The sequence below is a fragment of the Syngnathus floridae genome, chromosome 17 (genome assembly GCF_059516105.1).
Source record: "Syngnathus floridae isolate MCC-2025c chromosome 17, RoL_Sflo_1.0, whole genome shotgun sequence".
Classification (NCBI taxonomy): domain Eukaryota; kingdom Metazoa; phylum Chordata; class Actinopteri; order Syngnathiformes; family Syngnathidae; genus Syngnathus; species Syngnathus floridae.
Genome location: NC_142429.1, coordinates 12244522 through 12259914, shown reverse-complemented (window position 1 = coordinate 12259914; position 15393 = coordinate 12244522). Strand labels below are relative to the sequence as shown.

The following is a 15393-nucleotide window of genomic DNA, read 5'->3' as shown; positions in this document are numbered from 1 at the left end:
GTATGTGTTATTCCGGTAACATTTTTAATTAATATATGACTTTTCCATTGCTTTTATGGCTTTCATCCCAAAACATTTTTTTTTTCTCTCTGACATGCTGTTGGTACTTCACCCAAACAGTGGCTGGATGTTGTGACATCTGCCATTGAGTGATGGGGGTCTCAAGCATTCTCTGTCACGACTCGATCGTGTCCATATTGTCATAGTTTGTGTCCGTGTGTCTGTGTGCTCTCCCCACCCTCCCCTCCCCTCCCCTCCCCTCCCCTCCCCTCCCCTCCCCTCCCCTCCCCTCCCCTCCCCTCCTGCGTGCCCATGATCAGTGTAATCATTCTCACCTGCCTCTCGTTACCTGTCACCTATTTAAGTTCTGTCTGCGTGTCCCAACCTTTCCGGGTTATTTCTTGTCTGTCGTCGTTCCTGTCTTTCTGTTTTTGCCTGGGTCGTTTTCTATTTGCCATCCCGGTCGGTCGGTCGCTCGCTCGCTCGGTCTGTCAGTCGGTCTGTCATGTTAGTTTGCCGGTTGTGTTGGTCTTGTTCCGGGCCTCGTCGTCCCGTCCAAAACATTCTCATGTCGAATGTTTTGCTCTTATTTCAAGAGCAAAAAGCGGCAGCTTATATCTTGAAAAACTCTAAAGTCAGACAGACGTAGGTGTGCGTTTACTTGTAGAGGAGGCGAACTGGAATGTGATTCACTGAGTTGTTATTTAGCTACGTGACACACCTTGGTTGCAGTTCTTTCGGGGCCCAAGGGGAAGCCTGTGGAAAAGTCATACATACGTAGTGTGTGTGTGTGTGTTTGTGTCAGTGGGAGGGCGAGATCCTGTACAGTAAATGGGCGTGTCAGTTTCACACAATGCGAGGCGGCTTGCGCAACAAGCTTCAACTTCCATTCGACGTCTTGCCGGTCGGTATGAGCGACAGTGGGAGGCCTTAAACTAGAGTCGTACTCGACGACATGGCGGGAGGACACGACCACGGCAGCTATCAAAGTAAGAATGAGAGATTTATCGGAATCCTCGTCCGTTTGCCATTTTGGGCGGGAAAGAGACTGTGAAGAACAAATGATTAACCTGCCACATGCCAGTGAACAACATGGCAGCTCCCTTCAGCTTGACTTTGTTGTCCATTCCAGCGACGTATACATACTTGAAAGGCATCGCAACTGGTTTGTCAGGATTTTGTTTTCTGTGTGCGTCATTTCAATCTGACAGTGTTTAGGGGCAGCCGGGGGGGCCGACTGACACTGGATGGGTTTCTGGCTGTTCTCGAAGGAACGACCCATACGGACTTTCCTTTGAGGCAGCACCTGACTTGTGTACGTAGCGAGACAAACAGACATATGAACAAGGACATTTTGCAAAGAAACTTGGCATTTCAGGCTAGCTCTGATCGCAACAATGGCAGGCAGGCAGGCAGGAAGGCAAGTAGACAGACGTGGGTCAAATCAAATGGATCTTAGTTCTGTGTAAGCCATGATTTCAGATTTCCCTTGAAGGCAACACGAGTCAAAGGGAATGAACTGGTTTGTCAGGCTTGTTTGTTTTTTTTGACTATTTTGAAACTATGAGCATGTGAGGCTGGTTGCGCCACTTTGCTTTTGGACTTTGGTGTTGAAACAATAAGCTAAACAGAAGTTGCCATGCGTCTTTGCAAGCATGCTCAGGCCTGTCAGTGGCATTTACACTGCAGGCCAAAGCTAAGCACATAAACTCACTGCAGGTGAGGAGCTGAAAGTCGTTCACGCGTCGTCATCATCATTGTAAGAGTCATGTTTGTCTTTAGCTGCAGACATGTCCGACTCACCTCTCACCTGCGTCAAAGTGGAGGAGGAGATGTCGCTCAACACGGTCCCGGGCTCGGCGGGCACCCGCAAAAGCCGAAGGTGGGCGCCGAGGAAGAAGGGCATCTGCGACGACAAGTATCACAGGCGGCTGGCCGTTTGGAGCATCATCTGCGGGGTCTCCTGCATCGGAATCCAAGCGCTCATCAACTCGGTCAAAGTAAATACGCCCATAGGGAGAATATTTGAAGAGAAATGAACGCAATGGATAATAGAACCCAAATTATGTTTCAGGCCGAGATGGAGCCCAAACAAGAGGAGTCGGTCAGGTTTTCGCAGCGTGCCAGAAGGCTGGGCATCATCTCCATCGTGGCGCTGATGTGCATTCTGATCCTGATACCGGTGCTCATGGCGCTTTTCTCCTACTTGGTCACGCTGAAAAACTGAGAGGTGACGGTGGGGCACGTTTACAAAATGGTATTTATTTAATTCTTTCTTTCCCATGGCAAAGAGGCTTGAAAATCGACACGTATAAAACCAAGTACACAACATTTACACATGACAAATGCTCAACACAATATTTAATCGCAAAGCTTGTAGAAAAGTTCATAAATTAGCCACCACGGTAAGGAAACAAGCGGCATTATTGCATTCTTCCTTTGACACTTTCTGGACAGATGTAATAAATGCTTTCAAAGAAACGTCTACGCTTGGATGCAAAACAAACAGTCTTTAAGGCCGCCTTGTCAACCAAAACAATACGCAGAAAGCACTAACGGGAATTCATAAATAACAGCTGCCGTAACTGCCGTCCGTCCGTCAGCTTGTGGTAACCGTAGCAACAACGAAAGTCAACAGGTGCCGTCCGTCTGGTCGTCAATGAGCCACAAGTCAAGCTGCTTCAGTTTGGCGCACAGAAGCGAGTCGGCGTCGGGCGGCGGCAGGAGGGACGGGTCGGCCCTGGCGTAGCCCCCTCGTCTAGTGCGGGATGACGCCTTGCCACCGCTCGGTGGTACCTTCTTGGGCTTGCGGGCCTCGCCCACTTCGTGGAACTTCAGGAAGCGCTTCAAGCGGCGCTGGCCAAAGCGAGACTCGGAACCGTCGCGGCGGCTGACCGGCACCTCGAAGACGGTTTCCAGTCGGCTGAAGCGCAAAAGAGACCGTGGGTGGTCGGCATTGGCGCGTCGCCTTCGACTCTTTATGACTTTAATATTCATAAAGGAATCATCATCAATTGGACATCATTGAGCTCACCTCTCAGGGACTTTGTTAAAGTTCTTGTTGGTGTAAATTTCCTCCAAGCTGAACTGCTTCTTCTTCAGCCTGTCAAAAAGCAAAAAAAAAAAAATCAGCTCTCATCCCAAAAGATCACGGCACGGCACCCACCTGACGGCCTTGGGGAGGCCCATGGGCGTCAGATTGTTGGGCGGTTTGGGCAGGGCCCTCCGGATGCGAATGGACGACACCTTGCCGTGATGCTGCTGATTCTGTGGCACCTGCAAGAGCGACAGGGTCTATGCGTTTAGGAGCTGCGGCGGAACGGCCTGGCCCGGCCTGGCCCGGCTTGAGCAAGACGGCGGCGACGCCTACCTTCAGCTCAGAGTCGGACAGAGATTTCTCTTCTCTCAGCGCCGCCGCCGCTTCGTCAAACTCGTGACCGGAGGAGGCCGTGTCCTCGTCGTCGTCGCTGGGCGTTCTGCTGTCGCTTGTGCTGCCATTTCAAATAGGTCAAGTGAAGACAAATGTGATTGAATGACTGACATTTTCTGTTAAGGAGATAACTTGGTGAGAGGTTGGAAGAGAACGAAATGGAAAAAGTTACCCGGCGCACGCCTCTCGGGCGCCAAACGAGGACTCTGTCGTCGGTGAAGAAGCAGATGAAGAGGCCGCCGCTGCCGCCGCCGCCGCGTCGGGCCCCGCCGCTCTTCCCTCGCCTTTCCCCGACAGGAAGGCCAGCGGGCTGGACAGGAAGCAGGAGGCCAGAGCCGACAGCGAGGAGCCGGGCGAGAGGGCGGGCGGCGGGTTCTGCCCGTCGCACGAGAAGGAGCGCCGGGAGGGGAACACCTCCTTGCGTAGGCACAGCGGGGCGATCTCTCGCTCCACCTCCACGCTGCTCACCGTGTGGCGGCGGGCGCGGCGCGGACTGTCCGGAACATGCGCCGGGACCAAAGCCAGCGGCGGCTGGCGAGGGAGCGAGGTAAACAGCGACGGGATCTCCGGGCACGAGCAGCTGCGCAGCAGTCGGCCCGATGAGACACTTTGGCCGGCGGACGGCGGAAGCTCCCCCGCAGCGGTCGTCCCGTTGCGGGCCTGAAAGTGACTGAAGCGGGAGCTCCTGGAGCCGAGCCGCTCCTCGTCAAGCGGCCCGTGGCGTAAGCTGCCGTGGGCGTTGACGTTCAACTGGCTACATTGTGACTGGTTCCCTTCCAAAGGAGTCATTTCAAAGTAAAGTGCTTGTGTGGACAGCTGCGCTTGAGTCTTTGGGGCCTTTTTGGCTCTCTTGGTGGGCCCGCCGCGCCCCGTGGCGAGGGCGGCGCCGTTGCTTTTCGTCGCCGCCACCTGCGGATGGACGCAAGAGGACGGCTGCGGGAGCAGCGACTTGCGTTTGCGGCTGCCATCGTTGCGCTGGTCTCCTTGCGCCTTGCGCCTGACATTGCGGCGGCACTTGGCGGCCGGTTTGAGCGCCTCTTGTCCGCCTGAAACTGCGGCCGGCGTTTTCTGTTTGAGCGGCGGGGCCTCGGCGACATCCTTTTCACTCTTCAGTCTCTTCCTCTCGACCCGGACTCGGGCGCTCGCCGTCCTTCCGGATGGCACGGAAAGCGAGTCCGTATGATGGCAGGCGGCGCCCACGCTGCCGCTTTCAAGAGAGCCGACACGGTGAGAGACGCGGTGAACGTGCTCCAGCTGAACGGTGCAGGAATGCAAGAGTGGCCTCTTCTCCACGTTTGCCTCCTCCATCACGTCAGCTGTCTTAAGTGGAGGCTCCTCTAAGAGCGGGCGCTCCTGTCTTGACGGCAAAGGTGCCGTGCTAAATAATCTCCGAGGACGGTCAGGGTCACTTCCGGTACACGAGCTCTCGTTTTGGTCCCCTTCGCCATTTTCCCGAGGTTCCGGGTAAACGGACTGGTCCAGTTGAGCTTTTGGAGTCGATAGGTTTTTATCCTTGAAGAGCTTGGCGGGACTCATGACGATTTCTGTGAAACTGGCCATCTTGGACTTGAAGGACTGGAACAGGGGGCCCGTCAACCAGCCGGCGGGGACGCTGGCATCCGCGGCGCGGTTCAGCAAATCCAAACCATCCAACGGACGCTTGTTGGCAAAATCTTTTTCCCTGGATTAAAAGAGAGAAAAGGGCAAGATGTGAGAGTCGGGCGAGGAGAGAAGATGGCCACCAACTGATTGCACTTACGTATTTTGGAAGTGGGCTGCAGAGGTAAAATCACAGACATCCTACAAAATTGATACACGGTTACGTACGTGTCGGCCGAACGGGGTTATTTATGGATTGATTTTTACACAAGACGACGATTGCTCAAACGTACCCGCTTGTGTTTGTCATCTTCAACAGTGTTCTCAACGCTCGGCTGCTCGGACTGAGACACTTGCACCTAAAACGGACAAAGACGGGGGAGATGAACAAACGACATCATGGCATCACACACGTGTGGCATTTCATCCGGCACCATATTGTTGTCGTGTCTCTTGAAGAAGGACGGATTGTATGTGGACGGCGTCTCCAGCGTCTCCTCCTCCTGAGCGCCCTGAGCTTGGACCGCTTGGATTTGACCACTCCTGTTGCGGCCCATCGTGCCATCGCTTGCGCTGCCCAAAGCAATTCAAGAGTGGACAACGTTATTGTACTGCAAGAATGGATAAGTGACATTCATTTGACCCACATACACAAGTGGAAGAACAGAAGGGGTGGGTAGTCGTGAGGGCCAACTATACCTGGGAGTGATGGAGGGAAGGGGGAGGAGGAGAGGTGGTGGAGGCTCACTGTGGGGGGGTGCACTACAGAAAGGATGGGGAGGCATTGCATCACCATCCATGGGGAAAACCAGGTGGGGGCGCGAGTCGGAGGGGAGAGTCAACATGGCCTGGCTTGCTGTCTCTTGCTCCTCTGCAAACAACAACACCACCACCACGTCAGCGTCACTGCTGGCCCAAAACACTGGAGATGAACTACATGCGGTAAACTGTTAGATTGGCCTGTCCTCAAACAATTTCAACACTTCGAAAAAGGGTGGAATCTGCACATACTACATAAGAAGATTAGTTGTAAAAAAGTCATCCAGTGGAACCTGCGGGTGAGCTGGATTCATTGAGTGTATGTTGTAAATGGTGCAGAGAAAAATCAAAAGCTGGTGGCCAAATAGCCCCTTGTAATAAGGACAGATTGCGAAACGACCATCAATCACCATCACGCTGCTTTGGAAACAAGTGACCTGTTGAAATTGATCCCCCCCCCCCCAACAATAACATTTTAGAGATTATTATTTGAACGTGACGTCACTTCGTTTCGATGACTCACTGGCTCAACCAAAGATGAAAATTGAAAGTCAAACACGGAAGTTTACTCACAATTACTATACTCAAGTTGCTATTGACATATTATAGGCAAATTAGTTGCATGAACACATTCTGTCAATGTGGTGGTTTACACAAGACATGGTGCGCCGCTGAGCTAAGAGAGTGCCGTCTATTTGCTGGAATGGAGCCCGTGTCCAATGAGAACTTTTCGCGCGAGCAAGCTTTGCGTAACGTAGACGGGCAGGTTCGGAATCGGAAACTCCAGACACCTCGACCCGAGGCAAGTGCTTTTTTTTTTCTAATTGTTTTTCATTTTTTAACTATAAATCTCCCTTCTCAAGGTTTATCCAGCCTTCTATTGCCAGAGTATAGTCGTATCCGGGAACGGTCGGGTTGCATGTGTTTACTCCCTCGCAAGGAAGCCATTCTTTGGTTTAAGATGGGTTGTGTGCATTTACAAAGAAACCAAATCTTACCATAAAAGTTGCGCTGGGCCGCAGCAGACAACGCTTACGTGCTCATTGTAAGCAAGGCACGCCAGACAGCGGTCAAAAGCAACAGCCGATGGGTGGGTTGTTGTTTTTTTGTTTTTTTTAAACAAACCCAAACAGACACACGGTCTGGCAAATCACAGTCGAGTTTGTAGGTCGGCCGGAAAGCGCCACCGTGCAGCTGGCCAATGAGAAAAGACCTTGTTACACGCTTGAGGAGGGTTGACCAATCAAGAAATAGATGTGACAATTAGTATTTATTTACCTTTCATTTGACTTAGACAGTGGTGATAAATGCTAAGAAAAAGACTTCAATATTCCCGAATAACACATGAAAAGTCAAGGGCATGAGTGTGGGCTCTCAAGTATAGATGCTGCAATATATAAAATAAGACCACAGTGCATCATTGTGTTTGTCCTATAGACGAGCTCTCTCGTTTATTGTTACGTCCAAATAACAAACAGCAATGCAGTAATCGGACGATTTATTTAAAAACGTGTGGACATAAGAAAAGATGATGCAGCACTGCATGGGAGCACGTGATCACGTGTAGAGCTCGAAGTCCAGTCTCTTGGAGTTGTAGAATTGTGAGCCTTCCTGGTCCAAGCGCCTGCAGTAAACGCCGCTGCTGAAGTAGCCTTCATCCACCCAATCCTGAATAACACACCCGATGGATGAGTGAGGCGCGGGGACAGACAGACAGACGAGCAAAATGGAGCTAACTTAAAGGCTGAGGGGTCTACCTGCATCTGCTGACTGGTGAAGGGTCCGTAGACCTCGGACTTGTCCTCGTTCTCCCACTTGTACTCCCACATGACTTCCTCGCTCACTGCCGAGAAACAAGGCAAGATTCGATGAAAGGCGACCAACGGCTCGCGAGAGCAAACCAGCGTGCGTCAAACCTCTTTTGTCTTCCTCCTCTTCAGCCTGTGCGCCGTGCTTCTCGTCAAACTTGTCTCCAAACATGTCCAGTTCGTCTTCGTCCTCCTCCTTTGACTTGGGTCGCTTGCTGCTCATATTCTTGAGCGTGTAGGCCAGCTTTTCCTTGGTTTGCTGGTAGATGCCGTACACGCCCGACGCCACCAGCCTATCGGCGAGAGACGTGAGGCGGTCCAGCTTCTCCGTGTCCCGCTTGTTCTCCGCCGCGTGGTCGCCGGCGTCTCGCAGTTTGCTCCTCTTCTGCCCGCCGAGGCCCCCCAGCCGTCGCAGCGCCGCCGCGACCGTCTCCCCCGGCAACAAGAGTTCCACCAAGGCTTCCGTGAGCTGCTGCTGCGTGAGGGAGGCCATGGGGTCCTCGGCCGGTTCGGCCTCCTCCTCCTCCTCCTCCTCCTCGTCCTCATCTTCGTCACCTTCCTTGTTTGCTCGCTGCTCCTCCCGCTTCTTCTCTTCCTCCGCTTCATCCTCATCGCCCACTCTGCGCTTGCGTTTCGCTCCGAGTCCTTTCTTCTTTTGTTTGAACGGTTGTTCTTTGATTTTCACCTAAAAAAGACGCACCGTTATTATCCCTCGAATTTTTCGGGTCGCACGCGAAGCCCTCTAAGACCGCAGTTACCCAGTCGATGTTGTCGAGCCAATTGTCTCGGATCTGCTCTTCCTTTTTGACAAAGTAGTTCCCCTCCGAGTCAAAGTGTCCTTCCTCCATCTCCTCCTCCAGGTTGAAGGGCGTGATGGAAACGCCCTCGTCGTAATCAATGGTGGCGTTCTCTTGGCCTGGAACCCACAATGCACATGAAGTCCCCACTCAAAACAATACCGCAGCTTGTGGACAACCAAAGAGACTCACCGTCCACGTCGTCGCTGGCCAAAATGTCATATTTGTTGTTCTGGGTGTCCTCCCCTTCGTCCTCCTCGTCACTGTCAAGGGAATGCTTGCCCTTGAACCTGGAGCCCGGGCCGCTCGGCACCTCGAGTGTTGCCTTCAGGACACACCAAAAGGACCATTTATGACCATCTCACAACAAGGTATTGTGCAGCATCCCCCCTATTCGAAACAGTTCCAGGGTTTCTTAATAACATGTTTGTGTTCGCATGCTTTCGTAACACATCACATCAGTTAGAAGCCAACATATGGACATTCCAAATTGACAAACTCCAAATAAAGTTGGCAAACGCACCTTTTTGTTCGAGACCTCATCGTCCAGCTCCAACACCCCACCATCACCATCCGCAAAAGTGACTTTCCGTTTGGACATGGTGCTTTAAAAAAAGCCACACGTGCAGACTTGTTATTCCCAAAAGACAATAGTTGGTGTAATGAGGGGAGAAAAGTGAGTTGAATATTGTCACAGCAATCACGTCAGCGATGTTGCTAACATGTTAGCTTGCAGCAGCAACAGCAGGCGAGACATGCAGCGACGTCAAGCATCAGCAGCTAATTGCGCTAAAATGGAGCGCAGTTTGATTAAAGATACAAACGCAATGATCACGTGACGAAACCGTCACTTCAAATACTTTATAGAACTATAAAACCAAAAATAACGAAGAAATGTAACCTGATAACAATTTAAACGACGTTCGTACTCTTATCTTCTTCGGTGGTTTCGTTTTCTTCGCCAAAACATTACACTGCAGTTGGCTCTGCAAAGCTAGCAGCGCCACCACTTGGACGGAGGGTGAACTGTTGATCTAAAATTGATCGTATAAAAACATTTGTATGTGTTGTTTGCCATTATAATCAACAAACACGACAGGTTTTTTTAATGTTATGACAAGAAATAGACACAATGACTCATTTTGAAATCCACAGCAGTCTTCCACACACACTTCAGACTCTTTTAGATGTGAAATTCTTGGAGGTCCAGTGGGATAAAAGGGATCAGTGCTTGTTAAGAATAGACGCAAAAAGGCCAAGAAACAAGGGGGGGGGGGGGGGGGGGACAAGCCAGCAAGATAAAGCCCACCTGACACTCATATGAGGGGAGGGAAGGCCTTCAGCACTGATAAAAATAAGTCACTCACAATATTGGTGTCAGGATCCGGGAAGTTTTTTCTCTTTTCCACAGGGGGCAGCCGTGAGCAGAGTGGCGGAGGACCCACAGGTGTGGCTGCTCCCCACAGGTGTGGCTGCTCCCCAAAGTTGTGGCTGCTCCCCACAGGTGTGGCTGATCACGCTGGAAGGCTTTTAAGGAGCATGCTGCCAGCAGCACATGACGCAAATCATGAGTGTGACACAGAATGCAGAAGCGCTCAAGCGTCACTTCCAAGTTACACTTTTTTTGCTCGGTGATTGCTCAAGCGAGCGCCTCGGTGTCATTGTAGAGAACACAATGTGTGTCTGGGTTCTGTTACCAGGAAGTGGGTCGAGTTATTTATATTTCAGCACTTGGCACCGGCGCTCACAGGACGTAACCTGAAACTTTGAAATTCAAACATTTTTAGAGCGCCTGTGAGGCGAAGAGGAGCGCTAAGAAAATACGTTTCGTATGTTTGGGGGGAAAAAAATATGCAAAGTTTAATGAGAGCGTGCAAGTGACCAGCCGGGGGACTCACCATTGCCAGAGGTAAGTCACAAATGTCGCTATTGTCTTCTATGTATAAAACGCACAAAACGTGTGGAGATGATGTTGGAGGTTTGGGTACCCATCAAAATCCAAGCCTATTCTCTTCCTTTCAGGGTTGTTATGAAGCTCCACAAGAAGATTTTGACTCATTACCACTCCTGCACATCACTGGTTGACAAAGAAGGCTTTCTCTTCAAAAAGGTTCCGAACCAAACACGCCAACAAAATTCTAAGCAAAATTTCAACCGATCCAATCATCCTGGCAGAAACAGCGAAATGGCTCGTACCATCGCCGCTGGTTGGTCCTGAAAGGCAACCTGCTCTTCTACCAGGAGCGGCCCGCGGACCGCCACCTGCTGGGTGTCATCGTGCTGGAGGGATGCGCCGTGCGGCGAGTAGATGCCGACGGACGCTTCTGCTTCTCTTTACTCTTTCAAGGGCCCGAAGAAAAGAGCTACCAGTTTGCGGCAGCGGACGAGGGCACGCTGGAGAACTGGCTGCGGGCTTTGCTGTCGGCCAGCCACCGCTACTTGTCGCTGCTGCTACGTGACCTCCACGTGCAGTATACCAATCTCACACGAGATGGCGGAGGTAGCTGATAAGTGACACCATCATGATATCACTCAAATCTTTGAACGGAGTGTAATATCAGAACATTCTTTTGTTTCTGCAGAATTGAAGCACCAACAGGGCTACGGTGAGTCTCCAGCCAGCAACTTGAACCTCGGACCACCACCACCACCACCACCGTCAGCAGCAGGAGTTGTCATGCAAGAATCTCCAAAGCCGTGGCACCGGTGGAACGCTCACGTCACACCCTTGAACGTTCCGACGGCGCTTTTGTTGGCCGAGTGGCCCCTGGTGGGTTGTAACGCGCGGGAGGAGTTCCGCGAGCTGCACCGCCGTTACGGGCAAGATGTTAAAAAAGCCCGTGAAGAATGGCTGACCAGTTGGCAACCGCCGGAGGAGAACCTGCAAGAAGATCTTATCGACTTGACGTGTAACTTAGAGATTCTATAAGAGGAAGTGAGATATAAAAGGAAAAAACCCGGAACTTATCTGTGTCAAAACATGTTTCCATCAGGGGAGGGCAAATTTAATTTTATCACCAAGAAGAAAGAAGAAAAATAGGGTACTTGAAGGTCCGCGCCATCGTACATTACTCATCCAACAAGATGGTGACAGCGACGTGAGGCTGGGTTCAAAGGTCAGCCGCAAGACAAGTGACAGGAAGTGGGCAGCGGGCGAGGAGGAACAAACGAGGCCGGGCTGTGCAGCAGGTGGAGAAAGAGCAGTGGAAATATAAACAGCCGATAATAGCCCGCCCGGCCTGCTTTCTTAATCAAATGAGTCTGGATTAGGGCCGAGTAAATTTGGATACAAAAAGACAAATAGGCCTCAAATCCCCCCTAGCAGCCATTTCCCACTCCTCATCGCACAGAGCCAAGTTAATTTGGCTATTTCCGTCACTCCCAGCTGTCTGCGTTCTCAAGCGAACGTCTACTGCCATCACCGGCAACATAACAGGGAGGGAGGGAGGGAGGGAGGGAGGGGCTTTGCGGGCCGACTTAGCTTCTCAAGTGCTGAGAGTCCAATTGGCAAACAGGTGCAAAAATGTTAAGCAGTAAAGTGGCACCTTTGCACAAAGATACGCTAAGAAAAGATCACAGGTTAACGGTGTGTTCAAGTGTCTGACACATTGGCGTCTCATCAATTTCGGACGTGATAACTAGCTCCAGTTATTTGTACTCCAGTCAAGAATGTGAGGACTTTTCCCATCGTTGCACTGAGTGGCATCTTTGAACAAAAATGATGGTGCAACATCTGCAGACAAACAATATGCCGAGACTCGGTAAAGTACAACTAATACTATTGACGCTTTTGACTGTATTTTGCTGCCTCCCGCTGGCTAAGGCGGGCACACCAGCTACATTATAAATCAGTTGGTTGGCACTTTTGAAGATGGTGGAACACTAATGGCCCTTCCGTTCATTTCAATGGCGAAAGATGATTTGAGTGCGGCAACTAAATCAATTCACGGCATAGCTTTTTTTTTTTTTAAATCATAGAATATTAGGTTCCTTGTGAAGTGTGAGGTTTAGCTTCCAGTTGGAGATGGCATCTAGAATGTACTTTTTTTTTTTTTTATGTGACCTCATTGAACGTGATGATTCCATCAAGAGACACGGGAGCCGTGCACATACACGGTCAAGGCGCACGCTCGCGACCCAATCGCCGATATCCCGTCGAGGACCCAAAAATAAAGGCGGCGAGGGTCAGCGGGGAACTCAAGGAGGGACCAGGGCGGAGGGGGCGCTCTGTCTTCCGATCCTCCAAGCATCCGTGTCCTCAATGTCCTTATTAGTCCACGTGGGACGGAGGACCTGCGGCAAGCTCCCTGGTTGACTTGATTGGAAGACGCAGCGGAGCGCCCGCGTCTATTTTGGCTCTCCTGTAAGCGGATCCGCCAACACTGGCCTTGGCTCTCCTTGGCTTTCGCTCATCCATCCGCTCGTCCCCAAGCATCCCCTCCTCTCGCTCTCTTTTTTATCCCCCATCCAAACTTGAGGTTGTGGCTAAAGTTAGACGAGGGGGCCCGGGGCTATATAAGCCCCCCGGAGGCGGAGGACCGACGCGGCTTCACCCTCTCCTCTCTTTCTTCATCGTCCCAAAGCTCCACTCTCAGCGTCTCGAAATGGTGAGTAGCTGCCCCGCCCGTCGACGTGGACTCACCCTATGTCCCTTTATCCAGCCAGCAGTATGGAATTCTACGTTTTTTTTCTCGTTGTGTACTTTGGAGCAGGCTCATGCAAGCTTTGGAGATGCAAAATGTAACAATAAGACAGAAGCTTGTTGGGCCAGACCATTCATAGTGTATACAGGAAAGGAAGGAAGAAAGTGAAAAGAAAACCAAGTGTTAGCAAAAATGTAAATCAGGAGAAAAAAAAAAACCTGAAGTAAGCAGGCAAATGTGCAACCGTGATTGTCACGATCTGAATGAAAAACTTTCTTATTAAGGAAGCGAGTGCCTCCCTCTGATTTCTTTTTTTCCCCGATTTGCCGTGCAGGCACCCAAGAAGACCAAGAGGAGGCAGGGGGGCGGAGATGGCGGCTCCTCCAACGTATTCTCCATGTTTGAGCAGAGTCAGATTCAGGAGTACAAGGAGGTGAGAGAGAGAGAGAGAGAGAAAAAAAATGTCAAAGCTGAATTGGAGTTGATAGTTACAGCCAGCAGGCTGACGCTTAAACAAGCACGTCGTTTGCACTGTCCCACACCTCCTTCCTGTTTTGCTTCCCTTTGACCTCCACCCACCCGCCGTCCAGCTGTCACTCGCGGCCCTCACGCCAAAATTGCACCTCGGCACTTAAGAAAAGGACAGTGCCGTTCACACGTGCGACTATCTTAGATGGTGACGCCATCTTCGGGCAACGATTCGCGGGGCCGAGACCCGACTCAAAGATCTTGAGTTTCAGCTGAGAAGACGGATCCCGCAGCTGCCGTCCCAAATTAACCCGAAAGGAAAGTCACCGCAGGCGCTTTTAGGAATGTGACTCCAGTAAGGGGAGACTCTTATTGACAAGCATCCAGAGGGTTTTAGCTTTCCACAAGAAGGCACCAAATATATCTCGAGTGTCCTTCATCCATTTGTCTCCTCGCAGGCCTTCACAATCATCGACCAGAACAGAGACGGTATCATCAGCAAAGATGATTTGAGGGACGTTCTGGCTTCCCTGGGTGAGTCAAGATTTCTCCGCAACTAGCCGGGACTACCCGATCCTGAGCTATGTCCTTGCCCGGCTGCAGGCCAGCTGAACACCAAGAACGAGGAGCTGGAGGCCATGATCAAGGAGGCCAGCGGCCCCATCAACTTCACCGTCTTCCTCACCATGTTCGGCGAGAAGCTGAAGGGTAGCTTTTTTGGATCTTGTCTACAGGCCTCGTTTATTTTCTTTTTTTGAATCAATGACTTTATGTTTGTGACAGGCGCTGACCCCGAGGACGTTATTCTTGCCGCCTTCAAGGTCCTGGACCCCGAGGGTACCGGAACCATCAAGAAGCAGTTGTGAGTGTGACCTTTCACCACACATGATTGAAATCATATCCAAACACGAAATGAGGCATATTTGTCAATTCTTTGCTCAACACGTCGTGCGGTGAGGCTGCTCAAAAAGCCCATTGTGATTCATTTGTCCGTTTTGCGTCCTCAGCCTTGAGGAGCTCCTGACCACTCAGTGCGACAGGTTCTCCAAGGAGGAGGTAAAAGGATCTGACTCCGCTTTGGATTTATTTGCTGCATTGTGTGAGATTTTAGCAATTGCAACATCCAACACTTCCACTTGTTGTTGCCAGATCAAGAACATGTGGGCCGCCTTCCCCCCTGACGTCGCGGGCAACGTGGACTACAAGAACATCTGCTACGTCATCACACACGGAGAGGAGAAGGAGGAGTAAGAAGACAGGATGAAAGACGACAAATCCCTTTGCTTTTTCCTGCCTTTCCTTTCCTTCCTTCTTCCCTGCCTCCTTCCATCCATCCCACCCTCCGTGGGGTCATATTCCCACTTGTCTCTTCCAAAGTGGAGACTTGTGGGAGCTCACGGGATGTCTGTGTCGGCTTATGGGAGAACAGGGGATGCTTTTCAATAAAAAAAAGAAAAATGACATCATCTTTCACTTACGCCAGCCATCTTCTTTCCACGCCGTCCTCTCGAGACCACCCAGGGGGCGGGAGGGGGGGGGGGGTCCTCATTCCCATTCCGAAGAGGTCCTCTGGTGCTGGAAGGGATGACAAACAGAAGGGAGAGGAGGTACGTCTCCGAAAGAAAACATTGCCGTCTTCGGCGACGTTTCATCCTCTCCCCTTCCCGGCCGGCGTGGTTGTCACGTCAGCCTCCTCTTCCCCTGTAAACTGGTCCACGATGTCCCAACTCAACCTTGCCTTTCCTCTGTATTGAATAAAAAGGGACAAACTGTGAATAAAACCTCTTTCCTTTTGTACAAGAGTGTCTGTGCTCAGTGGCTCTCTGTCCGGGGGAATGGGGCAGGAAAATAAACAGATTGGTATTTGCCTAGGAACGTCCATGGGTGGA

The 15393-nt window shown here is 51.2% G+C and overlaps 5 protein-coding genes across 11 annotated transcripts; 3 read left to right on the top strand and 2 right to left on the bottom strand.

The window, feature by feature from the left end:
• Window positions 1-529: 529 nt before the first annotated feature.
• LOC148384664 (transmembrane protein 265-like) lies at window positions 530-6282 on the top strand. 4 transcript variants are annotated; one of them, XM_088356802.1, is made up of 4 exons: window positions 1040-1165; window positions 1783-2000; window positions 2075-2257; window positions 3555-4245. In XM_088356802.1, the coding sequence occupies exons 1-3, from the start codon at window positions 1078-1080 to the stop codon at window positions 2225-2227; spliced, it is 459 nt and encodes a 152-aa protein (XP_088212928.1). In that variant the 5' UTR covers window positions 1040-1077; the 3' UTR covers window positions 2228-2257; window positions 3555-4245. The 4 variants fall into 4 exon arrangements, with proteins under 4 accessions (XP_088212929.1, XP_088212928.1, XP_088212927.1 ...); XM_088356801.1 differs by lacking the exon at window positions 3555-4245 and adding an exon at window positions 5349-6282 and having other exon boundaries at window positions 1041-1165; XM_088356803.1 differs by lacking the exons at window positions 1040-1165; window positions 3555-4245 and adding an exon at window positions 530-989 and having other exon boundaries at window positions 2075-2481.
• Window positions 2243-6913, bottom strand: prr14 (proline rich 14). Of its 3 annotated transcripts, none has more exons than XM_088356789.1 (10): window positions 6787-6913; window positions 5729-5900; window positions 5464-5602; window positions 5323-5388; window positions 5190-5230; window positions 3603-5111; window positions 3371-3491; window positions 3167-3276; window positions 3035-3103; window positions 2243-2923 (listed from the first exon to the last, which is right to left on the bottom strand). In XM_088356789.1, the coding sequence occupies exons 2-10, from the start codon at window positions 5872-5874 to the stop codon at window positions 2632-2634; spliced, it is 2493 nt and encodes an 830-aa protein (XP_088212915.1). In that variant the 5' UTR covers window positions 5875-5900; window positions 6787-6913; the 3' UTR covers window positions 2243-2631. The 3 variants fall into 3 exon arrangements, with proteins under 3 accessions (XP_088212915.1, XP_088212916.1, XP_088212917.1); XM_088356790.1 differs by having other exon boundaries at window positions 5729-5938; window positions 6787-6887; XM_088356791.1 differs by lacking the exon at window positions 5729-5900 and having other exon boundaries at window positions 6787-6875.
• A 295-nt stretch (window positions 6914-7208) lies between these two features.
• Window positions 7209-9385, bottom strand: cd2bp2 (CD2 (cytoplasmic tail) binding protein 2). 2 transcript variants are annotated; one of them, XM_088356799.1, is made up of 7 exons: window positions 9323-9385; window positions 8917-8998; window positions 8586-8718; window positions 8355-8512; window positions 7705-8281; window positions 7546-7631; window positions 7209-7456 (listed from the first exon to the last, which is right to left on the bottom strand). In XM_088356799.1, exons 2-7 carry the CDS (start codon window positions 8992-8994, stop codon window positions 7346-7348), a joined length of 1143 nt encoding a protein of 380 aa, XP_088212925.1. In that variant the 5' UTR covers window positions 8995-8998; window positions 9323-9385; the 3' UTR covers window positions 7209-7345. The 2 variants fall into 2 exon arrangements, with proteins under 2 accessions (XP_088212925.1, XP_088212924.1); XM_088356798.1 differs by having other exon boundaries at window positions 9295-9379.
• Window positions 9386-9827: 442 nt separating this feature from the next.
• Window positions 9828-11823, top strand: pheta2 (PH domain containing endocytic trafficking adaptor 2). The gene is made up of 5 exons (XM_088356800.1): window positions 9828-10096; window positions 10181-10302; window positions 10416-10503; window positions 10569-10893; window positions 10976-11823. The coding sequence occupies exons 3-5, from the start codon at window positions 10423-10425 to the stop codon at window positions 11320-11322; spliced, it is 753 nt and encodes a 250-aa protein (XP_088212926.1). The 5' UTR covers window positions 9828-10096; window positions 10181-10302; window positions 10416-10422; the 3' UTR covers window positions 11323-11823.
• A 1009-nt stretch (window positions 11824-12832) lies between these two features.
• Window positions 12833-15304, top strand: mylpfa (myosin light chain, phosphorylatable, fast skeletal muscle a). Its single transcript, XM_088358192.1, has 7 exons — window positions 12833-13000; window positions 13371-13469; window positions 13963-14038; window positions 14108-14212; window positions 14288-14366; window positions 14512-14560; window positions 14654-15304. Exons 1-7 carry the CDS (start codon window positions 12998-13000, stop codon window positions 14753-14755), a joined length of 513 nt encoding a protein of 170 aa, XP_088214318.1. The 5' UTR covers window positions 12833-12997; the 3' UTR covers window positions 14756-15304.
• The last annotated feature ends 89 nt before the right edge of the window (window positions 15305-15393 follow it).

Excerpts from the sequence above, each read along its gene's own strand:
- LOC148384664 (XM_088356801.1), top strand. The coding sequence starts at position 1,078 with ATGCCAGTGAACAACATGGCAGCTCCCTTCAGCTTGACTTTGTTGTCC. Across the intron at positions 1,166-1,782 it reads CTTGAAAGGCATCGCAACTG|CTGCAGACATGTCCGACTCA; the intron begins GTTTGTCAGGAT and ends GTTTGTCTTTAG. Across the intron at positions 2,001-2,074 it reads CGCTCATCAACTCGGTCAAA|GCCGAGATGGAGCCCAAACA; the intron begins GTAAATACGCCC and ends ATTATGTTTCAG.
- prr14 (XM_088356789.1), bottom strand. The coding sequence starts at position 5,874 with ATGTTGACTCTCCCCTCCGACTCGCGCCCCCACCTGGTTTTCCCCATG. Across the intron at positions 5,603-5,728 it reads CTTCCCTCCATCACTCCCAG|CGCAAGCGATGGCACGATGG; the intron begins GTATAGTTGGCC and ends TGCTTTGGGCAG. Across the intron at positions 3,277-3,370 it reads TGTCCGACTCTGAGCTGAAG|GTGCCACAGAATCAGCAGCA; the intron begins GTAGGCGTCGCC and ends TCGCTCTTGCAG.
- cd2bp2 (XM_088356799.1), bottom strand. The coding sequence starts at position 8,994 with ATGTCCAAACGGAAAGTCACTTTTGCGGATGGTGATGGTGGGGTGTTG. Across the intron at positions 8,282-8,354 it reads GGCTCGACAACATCGACTGG|GTGAAAATCAAAGAACAACC; the intron begins GTAACTGCGGTC and ends CGTCTTTTTTAG. Across the intron at positions 7,632-7,704 it reads AGAGGAGGAAGACAAAAGAG|TGAGCGAGGAAGTCATGTGG; the intron begins GTTTGACGCACG and ends GTTTCTCGGCAG.
- pheta2 (XM_088356800.1), top strand. The coding sequence starts at position 10,423 with ATGAAGCTCCACAAGAAGATTTTGACTCATTACCACTCCTGCACATCA. Across the intron at positions 10,504-10,568 it reads AAGGCTTTCTCTTCAAAAAG|AAACAGCGAAATGGCTCGTA; the intron begins GTTCCGAACCAA and ends TCATCCTGGCAG. Across the intron at positions 10,894-10,975 it reads TCTCACACGAGATGGCGGAG|AATTGAAGCACCAACAGGGC; the intron begins GTAGCTGATAAG and ends TTGTTTCTGCAG.
- mylpfa (XM_088358192.1), top strand. Across the intron at positions 14,039-14,107 it reads GGACGTTCTGGCTTCCCTGG|GCCAGCTGAACACCAAGAAC; the intron begins GTGAGTCAAGAT and ends GCCCGGCTGCAG. Across the intron at positions 14,367-14,511 it reads GGAACCATCAAGAAGCAGTT|CCTTGAGGAGCTCCTGACCA; the intron begins GTGAGTGTGACC and ends TTGCGTCCTCAG.